The sequence below is a fragment of the Gymnogyps californianus genome, chromosome 9, assembly GCF_018139145.2.
Source record: "Gymnogyps californianus isolate 813 chromosome 9, ASM1813914v2, whole genome shotgun sequence".
NCBI classification, from domain to species: domain Eukaryota; kingdom Metazoa; phylum Chordata; class Aves; order Accipitriformes; family Cathartidae; genus Gymnogyps; species Gymnogyps californianus.
Window position 1 is genome coordinate 21,255,486 of NC_059479.1, and position 13,255 is coordinate 21,268,740.

The 13,255-nt window shown below is 43.8% G+C and overlaps 1 protein-coding gene across 4 annotated transcripts in view; it reads right to left on the reverse strand.

The window, feature by feature from the left end:
- DCX (doublecortin) overlaps positions 1–13,255 on the reverse strand; it is an 88,896-nt gene that overhangs the window by 44,034 nt on the left and 31,607 nt on the right. The window contains exon 5 of one of the 4 annotated variants that reach the window (XM_050901607.1): positions 517–2,819. The exons of the other annotated variants lie outside the window; for them this stretch is intronic. Coding sequence (XP_050757564.1) covers positions 2,643–2,819 — 177 coding nt within the window. The 3' untranslated portion in view covers positions 517–2,642. Of the gene's footprint in view, positions 1–516; positions 2,820–13,255 lie in introns of those variants that run through there. 4 annotated transcript variants of the gene reach the window in all.

Sequence of the window (13,255 nt, forward strand, 5' to 3'; positions counted from 1 at the left end):
TGTTAGCAGCACAGAAATAGCTAGCCTTCTCGGGAAGGAGTTCGAATATTGAGGCATGGTGCCCAAATGACACCAGTCAAAGCCCATGTGAGCTGACATCAGCATTACTGATGTGCAAGGACCAGGGGAATCCAGCACCCTCAGGTTGGCAGGAGACAGCTGAAGCAGATGAGAGTACGGTGAGGGCAAGGTGAAGACCCACTCTGCACCATCTGGCAGGCACGAGAAGAGATGTACTCGGGGTCCCACAAAACGGTGCAGCAGTGGCTATTTGAATATCTGCTGCCCCAGTGATCCCAGAGGCACGGCACCTGCCTCGGGCGTAACACCCTTGGGAGCTGCTGTCAGTGCACGCACCACTATCGATCCCCCAGTGAGGACGGTACCTCAAACTGCTTTATACTGAGAGCAAGGCCAGTGGGCATATGCTGAGAATCTGGCTCATCACCCCCACCCACCGTTACTCTTACTACTGCAGCGTAGCCTGATGGAAACAATAAAAACCTTGAGGCTATTTATGTTTATTGTGTTCATTTTCCACATTTCTGTCCAGAGAAGCAATGCAAGGCAATACTAAGCAGCTGCTGCGATTTGATCTATGCTAGTACACCCACAAACACGCACGTTCAGTCATGCATTACCTGCAATCTCCTTTATATTAATCAGCACTTGCTACTGGTATAACTTTCCATTTGACAGGCAAGGTAGGAAGCTTTAGCCTGGCTGCAGCAGACTCCAGCTATTCGTTACGTGAGTTTGTTAAGAAAGCCTGGCCGGTGGCTGAATTAAGACGTGACACTTGTGAACAGAGTAGCTGTTACAGCTGCGGCAATAGGGATGTTCCCACTCTGGGGCCAAGGTCCCAGTTTGCAGAGCGTCATGGAGCTCAGTCTCTCCCTAAGCTTGCAGGCCCTATAGGATATTTTCTGTCTGGCAGATACCATTTAAAATCTGGTACAATGACACAGGGAAGAGACAACAGCCCTGTACTTTTCCGCAGCCAACAAGATACGCTATTTTTGTGTGAGAACAAGTAGAATGTGCTGAGACAGCACAGAGCAACACAGAACAACATTGGTGAAGTGCTCAGTGGGGCATCAGAGCTGGAAAGGCAGGGAGAGAGTGAACGTTGCTCTGCTCCCGCTCTCTCCATGTGCTGGCTGACGAGGCAGGTTGGACACAGGAACCGAAGCTCTGTTCAAGACATGACCCAGTGAGGCTGGAAGAAACCTCTGGGTTTTGTCATTTCTGCCTGAACTGCAATGAGATACTTTTTCCTTCCTTATAATTTTTATAATAGTTTCAAATTCTTGGCATAGGTATGTGGTAAAGATAGAAAATGGTGAGTGTGGAGATAAACACAGCCTGCTTAGGCACCTTTAGTACAAGAAAATGCTGACACAGGGCATCAAAACCAGGAAATACCAGAATTGCTTTAGTCAGGCTGCAAAAATGACATGCAATTATCAAAACCATTAGAAAAACCCAGAAAAGGCTGCATTTGCAGGGGATCCACACAGAGACTTGACTGTTGCCACAGCTTCCTCTAGATTTCTTATGGGTTCCTCAATGTCACAAACTGAACCCAGCCAGGACAGGGACATCTGCATGAGGGGACAGCCCTTCTGTGGGGCCGAATGCACACAGGTCACTAACTCCATGCCAGAGATGAGTAAAAAAAAAAAAAGTAGCTCTTGGGGATGCTGTGACCTTTGCTGTTACAGATGGGGTTACTGTAAATGACAGAAGCATTTAAATAACTGGGTAACAGTTTCCCCTCCAAAAGTGCATTTCTTGCTACATCAGACATTGCTGACTCTTAAATTATAGTTTGTCATAAAGCAGATTTTTCCAGTCCTTGCTCCACAGGAGCTAGCTGGGACAGTGATACCATTCCTAAGGAAAAGCCACAAACGCTTAAGCGAGCTACAGTCAAATTTGATTAAAAACAACGCAAGTATTTAGAGTTACAAAGAGTGAAACTTTCCACAGCCAGCTGGCCTGGGGGGGGTGTGTGGAATCAAGGCTTAGTTTGTGCAGACTCTCTTGTGTAGTAGCAGATTTGACTCAGTGCGCTGGCATTTTGGATGCAAATGCTCAAAGGGTTGCGCTAGTAGAATGGACTCTGCAGAGAATAGATATAAAGGCCTGACTGTTGAAGAGCCTCATTGGTGCACCGGTGAGAAACAAGTCCAAACTGAAGCGTCTAGTAACAACGGAGCAAACAAAGAGCAGCCAAGAGGGACTGGAGCTGCAACAAGAGAGCAGGGCATGGAATAACAAGCTTCTGCAGTGAGAAATAAACTAAAACAAAAGGCTGGTTTGGAAAAGCTTTGGCAGTGGAAATAACAGGACGCATGTACACAGATTTCTTCCAAATGGCCAGCTAACCACTGTTGCTTGTAAAGCTGTGCACACATTGTGTCCTCTGTTAGTGGTTAATCCGCAGCTGGTTAAGAGCCACCCTGCCTGTGCGTGCATGAAGAGGCATCTAGCAGACTGGGGGAATGATGCTTAATAACAGCACATCCAGTCGTGTGATTTGCACTCACAATTATCTTCACAACCAGGAGCACAAGAGATACAAACGTGGTCCTTCTGAGTCCGAGAAAAGGAGCCTCTGTGTGTAATGCAATTACTTCTCAGCTGTGATGTGAAACACACCGGTGCATCCTTCTTTTCAGAGGTGGCAATTCAGGAACAGCGCTGGTCTTCCCCTTTGTCATGGAAGGCCCCGAATACATTGGACCATCAGGCTGAGGTCGTGGCCTCTGGAAGTCTTTTATAGACTTCAATGAGCTTTGGATGAGGCTCTGCAGCTGGGTAAGAAGTAAGTATCCATGACTGAGAGATTAATACATACCTATATAGGAAAGGATGAGTTCAAGGCACTGCCCAGGCCCCCCGTGTGCTATACTTCAGCTTTTTTAATACTTCTTTGAGGTTACATAATAATGTAAATTGCAGGTTTACTCAGAATGACACCACACGCACTGATTGACACTTCTTCCAACTCGAGCAGCGGAAGCCCAGCACACAACGAGCGGTGCCAAGCTGCAAGGCATAACCTGGATCGCTGTAGGGGTCAGGAGGGAATCCTTTCCCTCCCGCTCCTATAGACTCAACTGTATCGCCTAGGGAGCATTTCCAGCTAAAGCCAAAAGAGCTGGCCAGGGGCAAACTGAAGGACTTGGTAAGCTAATGGTCTCATTTGGTGTGGCAAATCTTCTGAAATCCACTGACAATTTAGGAACACAATCTCCTCACTTTTATTAGCAACATGCTTCAGTCTTCCATACAAATCAGAGACTACAATTTCCCTGTTACCACAAACTTACATACAGTGATTTTTCTCAAAATAGGATGCATTCGTCAAACTGCCTAGTAGGAATGTCTTTGCCCCTGAACATAGCGAGGATTAAGGTGTGAAATTCCTATTAGGGCAAGGGGATTAGGCTGTTGCATTTACATACAGATTTGACACAGAGGATCGGTGTACGCAGTTCATCGGTTGGTGTACGCAGGCTGATGCACAGCCTCTGTGAGGGACTAACAGCTGATGTTTCAGAAGAGAGGGACGCTCCTCCTTCACAAATGCACTTACATCTTTTTGCATGATGCTGCTTGGAGAGGCCAATTCCTTCCTGATCCCTTCAGTGATCACTAAACCCTAAAGCATGAGCTACAGGATTGCCCTGATTATTGTCTCGATACATTTACATCTGAAGTAGTAAATTGGAAAGCAATTGATAAGAAAAACTGTTAGATTTGGAATCAACAAAATCTATGTAAATACCATGCACCAAAAATATCTGGGAAGCACCAGCTCAGGGATGAAAACTATGCCATAAGTACCTGGATTAGAGTGACAAAATGTTTTCCGATCAGAAAAGAGACTATAGCTCAAGCACATGTTTTTTAACATATACCACCTGGGCTGCTGTCTCTTCACTGAAAAGGTTCATGTAATAAGGCCCTGTGCAGGCATGTGGGCATTAAAAAAAGGTCCAAAAACCCAGAACGTCTCCTATAACACCTGCTATTACAAGTCAGGAATGTGAGGCGCTAAAATTCAGAGTCCTTATTTTCACAATCAGATCAGATCATCACACCAACTTAGTCCATTCCCTCAGCAATTCTGCACGCTAGATTTAGCACTGTGTTAGGCAGGTACATTTCCACTTCAGTTCACATTCCTCAATCTTCCTTGACTTTAGCCCTAGGAACAGGGTGGCCCAAACTCTTGGAAGGTAGTTTTATTTCTTGGTACCTCAGGACTTTTGATCAGGGAAGAAAATGCACAAACCAATAACACTTTCTGGTCTTGAGTTTAACAGCAGATCCTTTAGTATATTCATATATCATTTTATCCATGTTAGTGTGCGTTTCATCAGTGAACTGTAAATATTCAGTGTTAGGGTTTACTTGTTTGGTTACTGCATAGCACCTGCATAATTAAATTACCCAAAAGCATAAAATTAACAACTGACTAGAATAGATATATTATGATTTACACCTGAAATAAGAAAAAAAGTCCTGCAAAAGCAGAGCTGACACCTTCAGTAATTTAGGAATGTAGTCACTGGTCACTATTAAATATAATAGTATTAATAAGAAGACACCAGCTCCAGGCATGGCCAGTTTCCTTGCCTTTCCTCTGTTAGTGCTTAACACTGCTCCTCAAGCTCTGCAAAGCTCCTCCACACAAGCTAACTTGCGGGGAGCTATTCACGTGCTTAAATGCTTTCATGCATCTGAGTCGGCATGCTCGGCACTTGGTAGCAGAGACCCAGCACGTGACTGATGCTGGCACTGGCTTGAGAAGTCCTGCTACTCCAGAAGCGCAAGCCAAGCAGCACTGATGTCCCCTGTCACCTTTTCCTCTGTACCTTCGTGTGCCTAGGTCCAGCCAGTCTGACCCGAAGTAGGAATCAGCTGAAACACCAAATATCTTAGGATGACATAGCCTACATAGGAGCAGAAATGAGAAACCAGGAATTCATAAAACCAAGGCCTTTGCCCAGATCATTAAATCACAACGCTTTCATCTCTGGAACCTTCTCATTGTTTTTATCTTGCACAAAATCTGGGGAGTGGTGTATCCTTCTGAGGTAGAGGAAAAGTCATTAATAGCTATTTCATAGAGATGACCTGCGCAGCATACGATTATTACAAAGAACGAACAGGCAGGCAGTCACACATTGGATTAAGGAACAATGATTCATAAATCCAAACCCCAGCCTCACATGTTGCTTTTATATAGGACCTGGTAAGAGCCTGCCTGAACCAGAAGTGGAAATCACGTCTTTTAATTTTATTCCTGCATTTCTGAAATAACAGGCCGCTTCTGGCGCACGCTGTCACTTCCCTGACTCAGGGAGAACAAGGTGGATGTTAAAGAAGCCATAAATAGTATCTGCTGGTGCTCCCTTTTCCATTATGTTGACTTTGATTCAGCTCCCTGCAATTAACAGGAACAAGAGAAAGACAAATAAAATTATCCCAGCTGTTTGTGGCCGACAGACCTGGCCTCCCAGCTGAGAGCTCTTTGTGTTGCTGAGAGCGTCACCAAGCAACCAGCCCTTGCAGCTGCCAGGCTACAAAAAAGAAGTGAAAGCATGACTTATGGAAAGGAAGCCCATGTGAAGGTTGGGACTGAATCAATCTCCGCTTTGTCTCCCGCTTAAATATGGCACCAGATACAAGAAGAGATCACCCTCAATGGATCTCACCCACTGAGGGGGCAGAACCCGGACACTTATTTTGATTTAGAAGCCAGACCCTTGGAGTACTAAACCCAGGTATCCTGTACGCGACATCTCAATGCAATGAAAAGAAGAGGGATTGAGTCTGTTATGATGCTATTGAGACTTAGTATTCTTCATCAATCTTAGCTGGTGGTCCAAAAAGCAGCAGAAGGTAGCCCACAATACAGCTGCCAGAATGACTATATTGTCCCAGTTGTAAGTCAAACCCACATATAAGTCAAATGGAGGTGAAAAAAACCTGTCTGATAAATGAAACAATATGGTAAGGAAAGCAAAGCAAACAGGCAAATCCCCATGCACACAAGCAGGGAATGAATAAAATGAGAGGGAAAAAAATGGAGAGAGAAATGAACATTCAGACTGTGCCCTATGCTTTACTGATTGGTATAGCAACGTTAGCTGTTAGAAAACTGTTAGAAATGGGTAACAGACATTCTTCCTACAGAATCTAGGCAGTCCTTTGAAAAAAAAGGCTTGAGAAACCCTGACCAATATCACCCCCAACCTATATTATCCCTCCAGCTCTCGGCAGTACAAGTAAGTCTTACAAGCGAGTCATCTGTTTTACCAAAAACCAGCTAAAACAAAGATGTACGAAAACTTTTCAAACTTGAGCATTCAAGACAACTTGACAAACTCATTTCAGCCTCCCTATGAGTTTAAATGTGTCAAGGCACACCTGTCGGAAAACACCAAATTAATTGCCTTAACCTGGGTCACACACTGCAGCTGAATTTAGGATTCGTGCCAGGACCCCTGAGACCTACTCTTGCTGCTCCAATACCTGAAGCACACCGTCTCTCATCTGCGACCTAAGATATCTCCTGTAGCAACTACCTTCTTCTGTCTTTGAGAGAAAGTCCGGCTTTGGTGAGCTATGCTTAGAAGAAAAAAACAAGTTGGTTTTCACCGGTATTAAATATTATGAGATCTGCAAATCAGTGCTCAGTGTATCCACTTTCGGCCCAACCTTATTTTTCCTTGTTTACTGTCCATTTTACACTAAATGGAACGCTTCACACATGCAACTGGAAACAACCCAAACAATGAATGTCAAGATCAGATGGCATTTTTTCCAGCAGCTATTTTCTGGAAGAAAAAGCATTCTGCAGAAACAGTGTAACATGGAGCAGTTCTGCAGTGTTTGGCACTAAATCACTACCTGCTGCCAAGAGCAGTGCAAAAACTTTATGAAGAAGCTCATGATACGGATAAAAATTCAAGGACAAGCAGACATTTCAAAAGCTGTTCTCCATTTTAAAACTGCAAGAAATGCCAAGACTGTAAAGATCTCTGTTGCTTTACAGTGCTAAAAATAACATTCGCCAACAACTCTGTCGAGACTTTTATACAAAATTCAGCCAGCCTTATGGCTTTCATTTTGATTGTGAAACGTACACATCAGTTTGCAGCCCTCTGTGACTAGGGTTGTCTAAAATGAAGGAAATCCCCAGTACCATTTACTCTCAAAGTATTAAAATTCACTAAAAGCAAAAAACCGCCTCAATTTTCAGCTGGTATTAAGAGATGTAAGTTCTTGTTTCTAATCCATTATGAAGGGCTTTCAAGTAGGCAAGAATAACATTCTTAGCTCCTAATGTTGGCTAACTCGACTCTTTGATACACTTAATTTACATGTAATCCTGCAGCCTGCCAGCAGTCGATAAGGTTCCTGATATGTGCACATTTGAGAAAGGGAAGTTTAGTCCTCTGACTGCCTTTCTGGAGAGCTGAGGTCCATGATGGAAGGCTGCTCAGGTTGAAGGTTTCAAACAGATTTTTGCTGCTCGGCAAATGCTTCTCAGCTTTTATCCCCAAATAATTTATATGCTAGGTTTAAAATTCTTGAGAAAGTTGAAATGGCTGCACTGCATTTTTGCTTGTTTCCATTATTAAAATACTTCAGAGGCTCCTGTAAATACTAGGTGGTATGGAAGAAGGGTGAAGGGCATAATTTTCTCTCCACTCCAGTGATACTATTTTGTAGATATAAAGACAGTGCAAGAGTTCAACATATCAAAGAAGTGGTTGACAGAAGTTACAAATCCTGAGTTAATGGCTATACAACACACTTGACTGAAGAATGGACATGTACATATACATTAAGAGCGAGACTTTTACAAGCACTATATTTTGTTCCCGTAACGTAAAGAGTAGGCTCACTCCATGCAGTTTTGACAAACTCATTTCAAATGTTCCACCATGCAGTGGGACAACATGTGTCACCTGTCTATACAAAGTTAGGGTATTCCCCATCTGTAGAGCTATAGCTTCTCTCAACTTCTTTACGTAACCAAACACCTTGGACCTCCAAAGGAAGTTAACTTACTGGGTGCCAGGTCATCTCGATACCCCAGCCACAGGCAAACTCCCAGTTTCATACTTGCAGGCACAAAACCATACCAAGACTTGGCAGCCATGGAGAGCCATGTAAGCCTGGGTGATTTAGCACTAAACGCTCCATAGCATACACACTCTGACCATTTGTAATCTACTTTGTGTTTCACCAAAGTCCCAGTGATAACACACTGCATTACAAAAGAGTTACCAAGCACCTGCATGAGCTACCCCACCCCTTCTAGCTGCTTCAAGAGAAGATGGGAGAGTTGCAGAGGGCTGCAGTGCAGCAGTCACTGGAGAAACTTCTTATTTAATTCCACATTCTGAGATACATTTGTGAATGTGGAGAGGTGAAGCAGAAGTGTAAATGGAATACAGCAATATTTTAAAAAGCTGTTCCTTTCTGTCTGAATTTTGAATGCATACCATATACTTCAGCATGTTGTTTTGATTCTGTGCTAAGATATTCTTTGCTAGCCTGCCTCATCAAGACCAATCCTCTCTGCAGAATAGTTATTTTTAATTTAAAAGGTAAGTATAAGAGTAATTTCTACCCGTGTGTGCTGCTTTGCACTTATGATTGTCCATTACGCTGCCTGTTCATCTTGGTAAGTCTCTCACTTGTCTCCCAACTTTCTTTATTACAGTAATTCTTTCATCATCTTCACCAAGTACTTCCACCTCCAGATCACTCAAGAAGACAATAAACACCACTTGATCTTGATACTTAATTTTTACTCTGATAAAAAGTTATTTCTACCCTGGTTTCTTCTTCTAAACCTGTTTCCCATCTGTGATAGTATTTTCCCTTCTTAACACCACTTCAGGTTCCTTAACAGGTTCTTGAAGGAGCCTTTCCTCATGATTTTTTGAAGTTCAAATGTCCACTGGCTCTCCCCCATCCATGATTTTATTTGTTCTATTATTCTATACTAATAGATGATCAAGGTGAAAGTTTTTCTTGCAGAAGTTACGTTCATTCATACCTTGTTATGCCATGTTGTGTATTTCACAACTTCAACTTTCATTTCAGTTGATTTATCTAGTTCAGAAGCTGAGTTTCCTAATGTATTTTCACCACCAGACACACAGAGGAGAACAGGTACACCCATTAGTCGCCATTCCCGGCCTCTCTGTTCCTCTTTCAGCAATATTATGGGCATGAGGGAGCGAGGAAGGGCACAAGAGATTATGTCAAGAGCGCAGGGGTACAGCAATAGCTTGAAGAAATGCTTCTTTCCCAGAAGCATGCACACACCACAAGATGCTTTCCTAAACCAATTATTCTTTCGTGTTCAGAGAACCCGAACAAAAGACAGACCTCTGTAGCCATAAGCTGTTCTCCCAGTAGCACAGTTAGCATGGCTAGGTGTTTCACGTGGTGGCTTGAACTGGTCCATCACAACCAGGGAACGATGTCCACAGTGAGGCAGTAGCAGAACCAGAGCTGTGGGCCCTGGCAGCCACAGGGGACCGAGTACCAGATCAGCAGCACAGAGCAGATGGTGAGGGCAGGGGAGCGCGAGGAAGGAGCCCGGAGTCCGGCTCTCCCCTGCTGCCCTGCAGGCTCACTGGCTGCATAATTATTCCTGTGGAGCCAAAAAAGCTCGTTGTGTTCATTGTCCTCCAGATAACAGAGCTCAGACCTGGAGGACTGGAAGGACTGACCTCTCACACCAATTCTGACTGAAGCAAAATCCCCCGGAAAAATCCTTCTAATGAATGGTGCATATTATCTCATCTTCCCCATGTCTGGTTTTCATCCATTTTGTTCATAACTAAGTCCCCCATTTGGGGAAAAAAAGAAAAAAGAATTAGTAAAAAGCAGGCTGTATCTTACACCCACTCTAGCTGAAAAGTATTTTTCAAGTAAGAGGAAAGCATCTTGAGCCAATACATACAAATTTGCTATTTACTTTAGATTATGTGGATAATTTAAAAACTGTTAATGGCAATGAGATTTGCATTTATCTCAAAGAATAATTTAAAAGCAAGCCAACATTTTCAAATGCAGTTAAGGAATCCAGCAAAATGCCTTGGGTTTATTAGAGTAAGGGAAGAAAAAACAATAACAAGAGTCGAGGATATCACTGTCAGAGCACAATAGTCCCTGGGATCCTTTAACTAAAAGGAGAGTTTAGATTGCTTAGACAGCAAGTTGAGCTGCAGAGTTGCGTTCTGCAACACTTAGTAAAGTGTATTTATACAGACAGATACACATGCATATACTCATACACACCCTGCTTGCTGTTAACCGGGAAACTAGAACTACGTCTATTAATTCAGAACGGACTGGCTGTACGTTCGCAGGGGAGAGGGTGTGTCTTATGGCTCGGAGCAGTGAATGCTCTGGTTATTAGCTTTGCTTATTTTTCCCTATTCAGTTTGAATTCAGAGCTAAACAAATCTCCAGGAGCAGGCCTGCACTTCCAGCTCTGTATGCTAATCAATTTGCCACAGCCTGAAAAGCCCTGAACACAAGCTGGAATAGCCCTCAGCTTTCATGGCCTGCCTTTGCACTTCCCCACACATGCAGGCCTACCTTAGCCAATTCTGAAAATCTGGATGGATTGGATCCAACTTTTTTTCTTCTCAACTCCTTTAGACATACTTTTATTACACACAGTTCTGTGCCAATATCTTTTGTCATCCCTGGCAGACCTGAGGGTGGATGGAAGCTGTTATCCTCTGCACATGAGCAAAGCTATCACTCGTTCCCTTACTGTCCCGTACAGAGACCTCTGAATGACACTGGCATCACGTTCAAAAGACAAGATGAGGAGGCTTTTGACAACCTCTCACGCTCAGTCTGGGCCCTTTGCGACATGGATTCATTTCCTTAACACTTAAGCTCCATCAAGACGCACATACTACATACAAAAAAGAATAATCACTAGTTCAGTTCCATGTGCGGTTTCAGGGATGAGAAAGAAGGAAATACTGTTGTGCTGGATGATAGCTCTATCACACCATTTCTTACCAGCCTTTGTTATTAGGCTGTATGCCTTTGCCCACATCTAGTGCAGGCTCTTCCTAAAGAAAAGTATGAGCTGTGTCATAACTTACCTGCTACTGAGTGAAAACAGCCTTTTGATCAAAGGCCAGTAGGAGCTGAGAAGGGAAGGGAAGAAGTGTTTGCAGCAGACAAGAAGAAGAGGTGGACCTTGCAACAAGATGTGGAATACAGCACCAACCGCCATCAGATTCTCAAGGTGTCTCACACCGGGTGAACTCAGGGGAGTATTCACACACTCTGTGAGCTACTGCAGGTAGGGAGATGTGAGCAAACATACTACACGATGCCACTTACAGCCTAAGACTAAAGGACCCTGGTGCACCAGAATAAGCAAGACATTTCCCCATTACAAACAGGGAAGATCCATGTATTTGATTATTCTATGTGATCAAAAGAAATAAGATGTTTACTAGAGTCCACACATTGAGGTAGACGCTTGCTCAGAATACATTCAGCGTAACCTGCTCCGTCTCAGAGCAGGAGGGACTCCCATTCACACTGGTGGGATTTCTACTTGAGCACCAAGAAGGAACCAGAAACTTAGTTTCATGTGACAATACAAACTAGCAATGGAAAAAACTACAAGGCTTTCTTCGCCTGTCTCAGCTCCTGATATTCAGCCTCATTTCTCTTGCTCATTTTCAGCCCATTTATTCCTAGATAAACCCTCTGGCACTACAGTGAATAATCATCTTCTCTCCTGGGATTCAGAGTGAAAAGGGAACACGTCACTCTGTATGACAGAAAAAACTGCCAAAATAAAATGCTAGTGAGGACTGAATTTTTAGCATACGTCTCTTTCGGGGTGTGAATAGCAGCAGGATTCAGTAATGGGGGCCACGTACTTCTAGGTCACCAGGTCAGATGTGACTGCATCTTTCAATAATTTTGACAGCCTGCCATCTGTGACACAAGTAGCAGGTGTTCATGTGGATCTTGGTCAGTACATGTCTACTAGCAAGGCTTGCGTTTCTAGAAAATCAACGATTTTCAGCAAGCAGCAGTGCAACTCCGGAGCCTGCTTCTGGACTTGGAGCCTCATTGCCTTAAGAGGACAATAGATTCACCACAGCTTTAGCCAGTATTTGCGTAACAACAAAATGCCAACAAATACACAGCACCGAAGCCCTGCTGGATGGCAGGTGGGAGCACCACACCTCCTCCAGAACCCGAGGCTGAGGCAAAGCAACAGCAAAACATCTCCACCAACGTTTGCAAGATGATGGTCTCCTCCACTGTCTCCCCTTGCTCCGCACATGCCTTGGGGAGGTGGAGACCTCAATGATGGCAACCAGGTCAGCCTCAATGCTCACAGGAGAACAGATTTGATCAAGACTTTAGCTGCTGAGATCAGACTGCTTCTGCTTTAATAAGTACGGGAATTAGGATTCACAGTGTTCCAGACAGGCCCCTTTTCACCCAGATTCTGTGGCCCACAGACCTAAGTAAACAGAAATTAATAAGCATAAGGTTTCTGAATAACATCTCAGAAAGTCTTCTGAATATTTTATTGTAAGTACTTAGATACACATTCACGGAAGCTTGGCTTATTCATTCTAGCGAATGATAAAATCCTTAAGGGATACCTGCGGACTAATTGGTTTTGTCTGTGTTAGTGTCTAGTCATCGCATGAATCAGGCAATGCTGAATTTCCAGCTTAGACTGAGAGCTCCCTAAAGATAGAGAACTAGGCTGTGTTGTCTGGCGGTATAAGTGACTTGGGTTCAAAAGTTCTTCAGCCCATACATTATTACTAACCTTCCTTGCATGACACATGGTTGCTAGAGAGGAATAATCTCATGCAAACACCTTAAGTCAGAGCAGTCTGCAAAAGCAATGAGAAGGAGTGAAGCTGGGAGTTAACGCTCACCCTGAGCAATCTATCGGGGGAGGCGGCTACGGGCAAAGATCCTGCCTGCACAATTCCTCTGCTAGCGCTTGCCATCCAGACCTGTCCTCTTGATATCAAAATGGGAGATTTATGCAAGGCCTGCCAAATCTCAGCAGTTAACAAGAAGCACTGAGCAGAAAGGACTGAGAAAAAGATGCAAAACAGATACAGTTTTATCGTTACAGCTTTACGCAGCAGGGAGGGAAGATGGGACTCGCCTCTCCCCTATTAGCACCGGC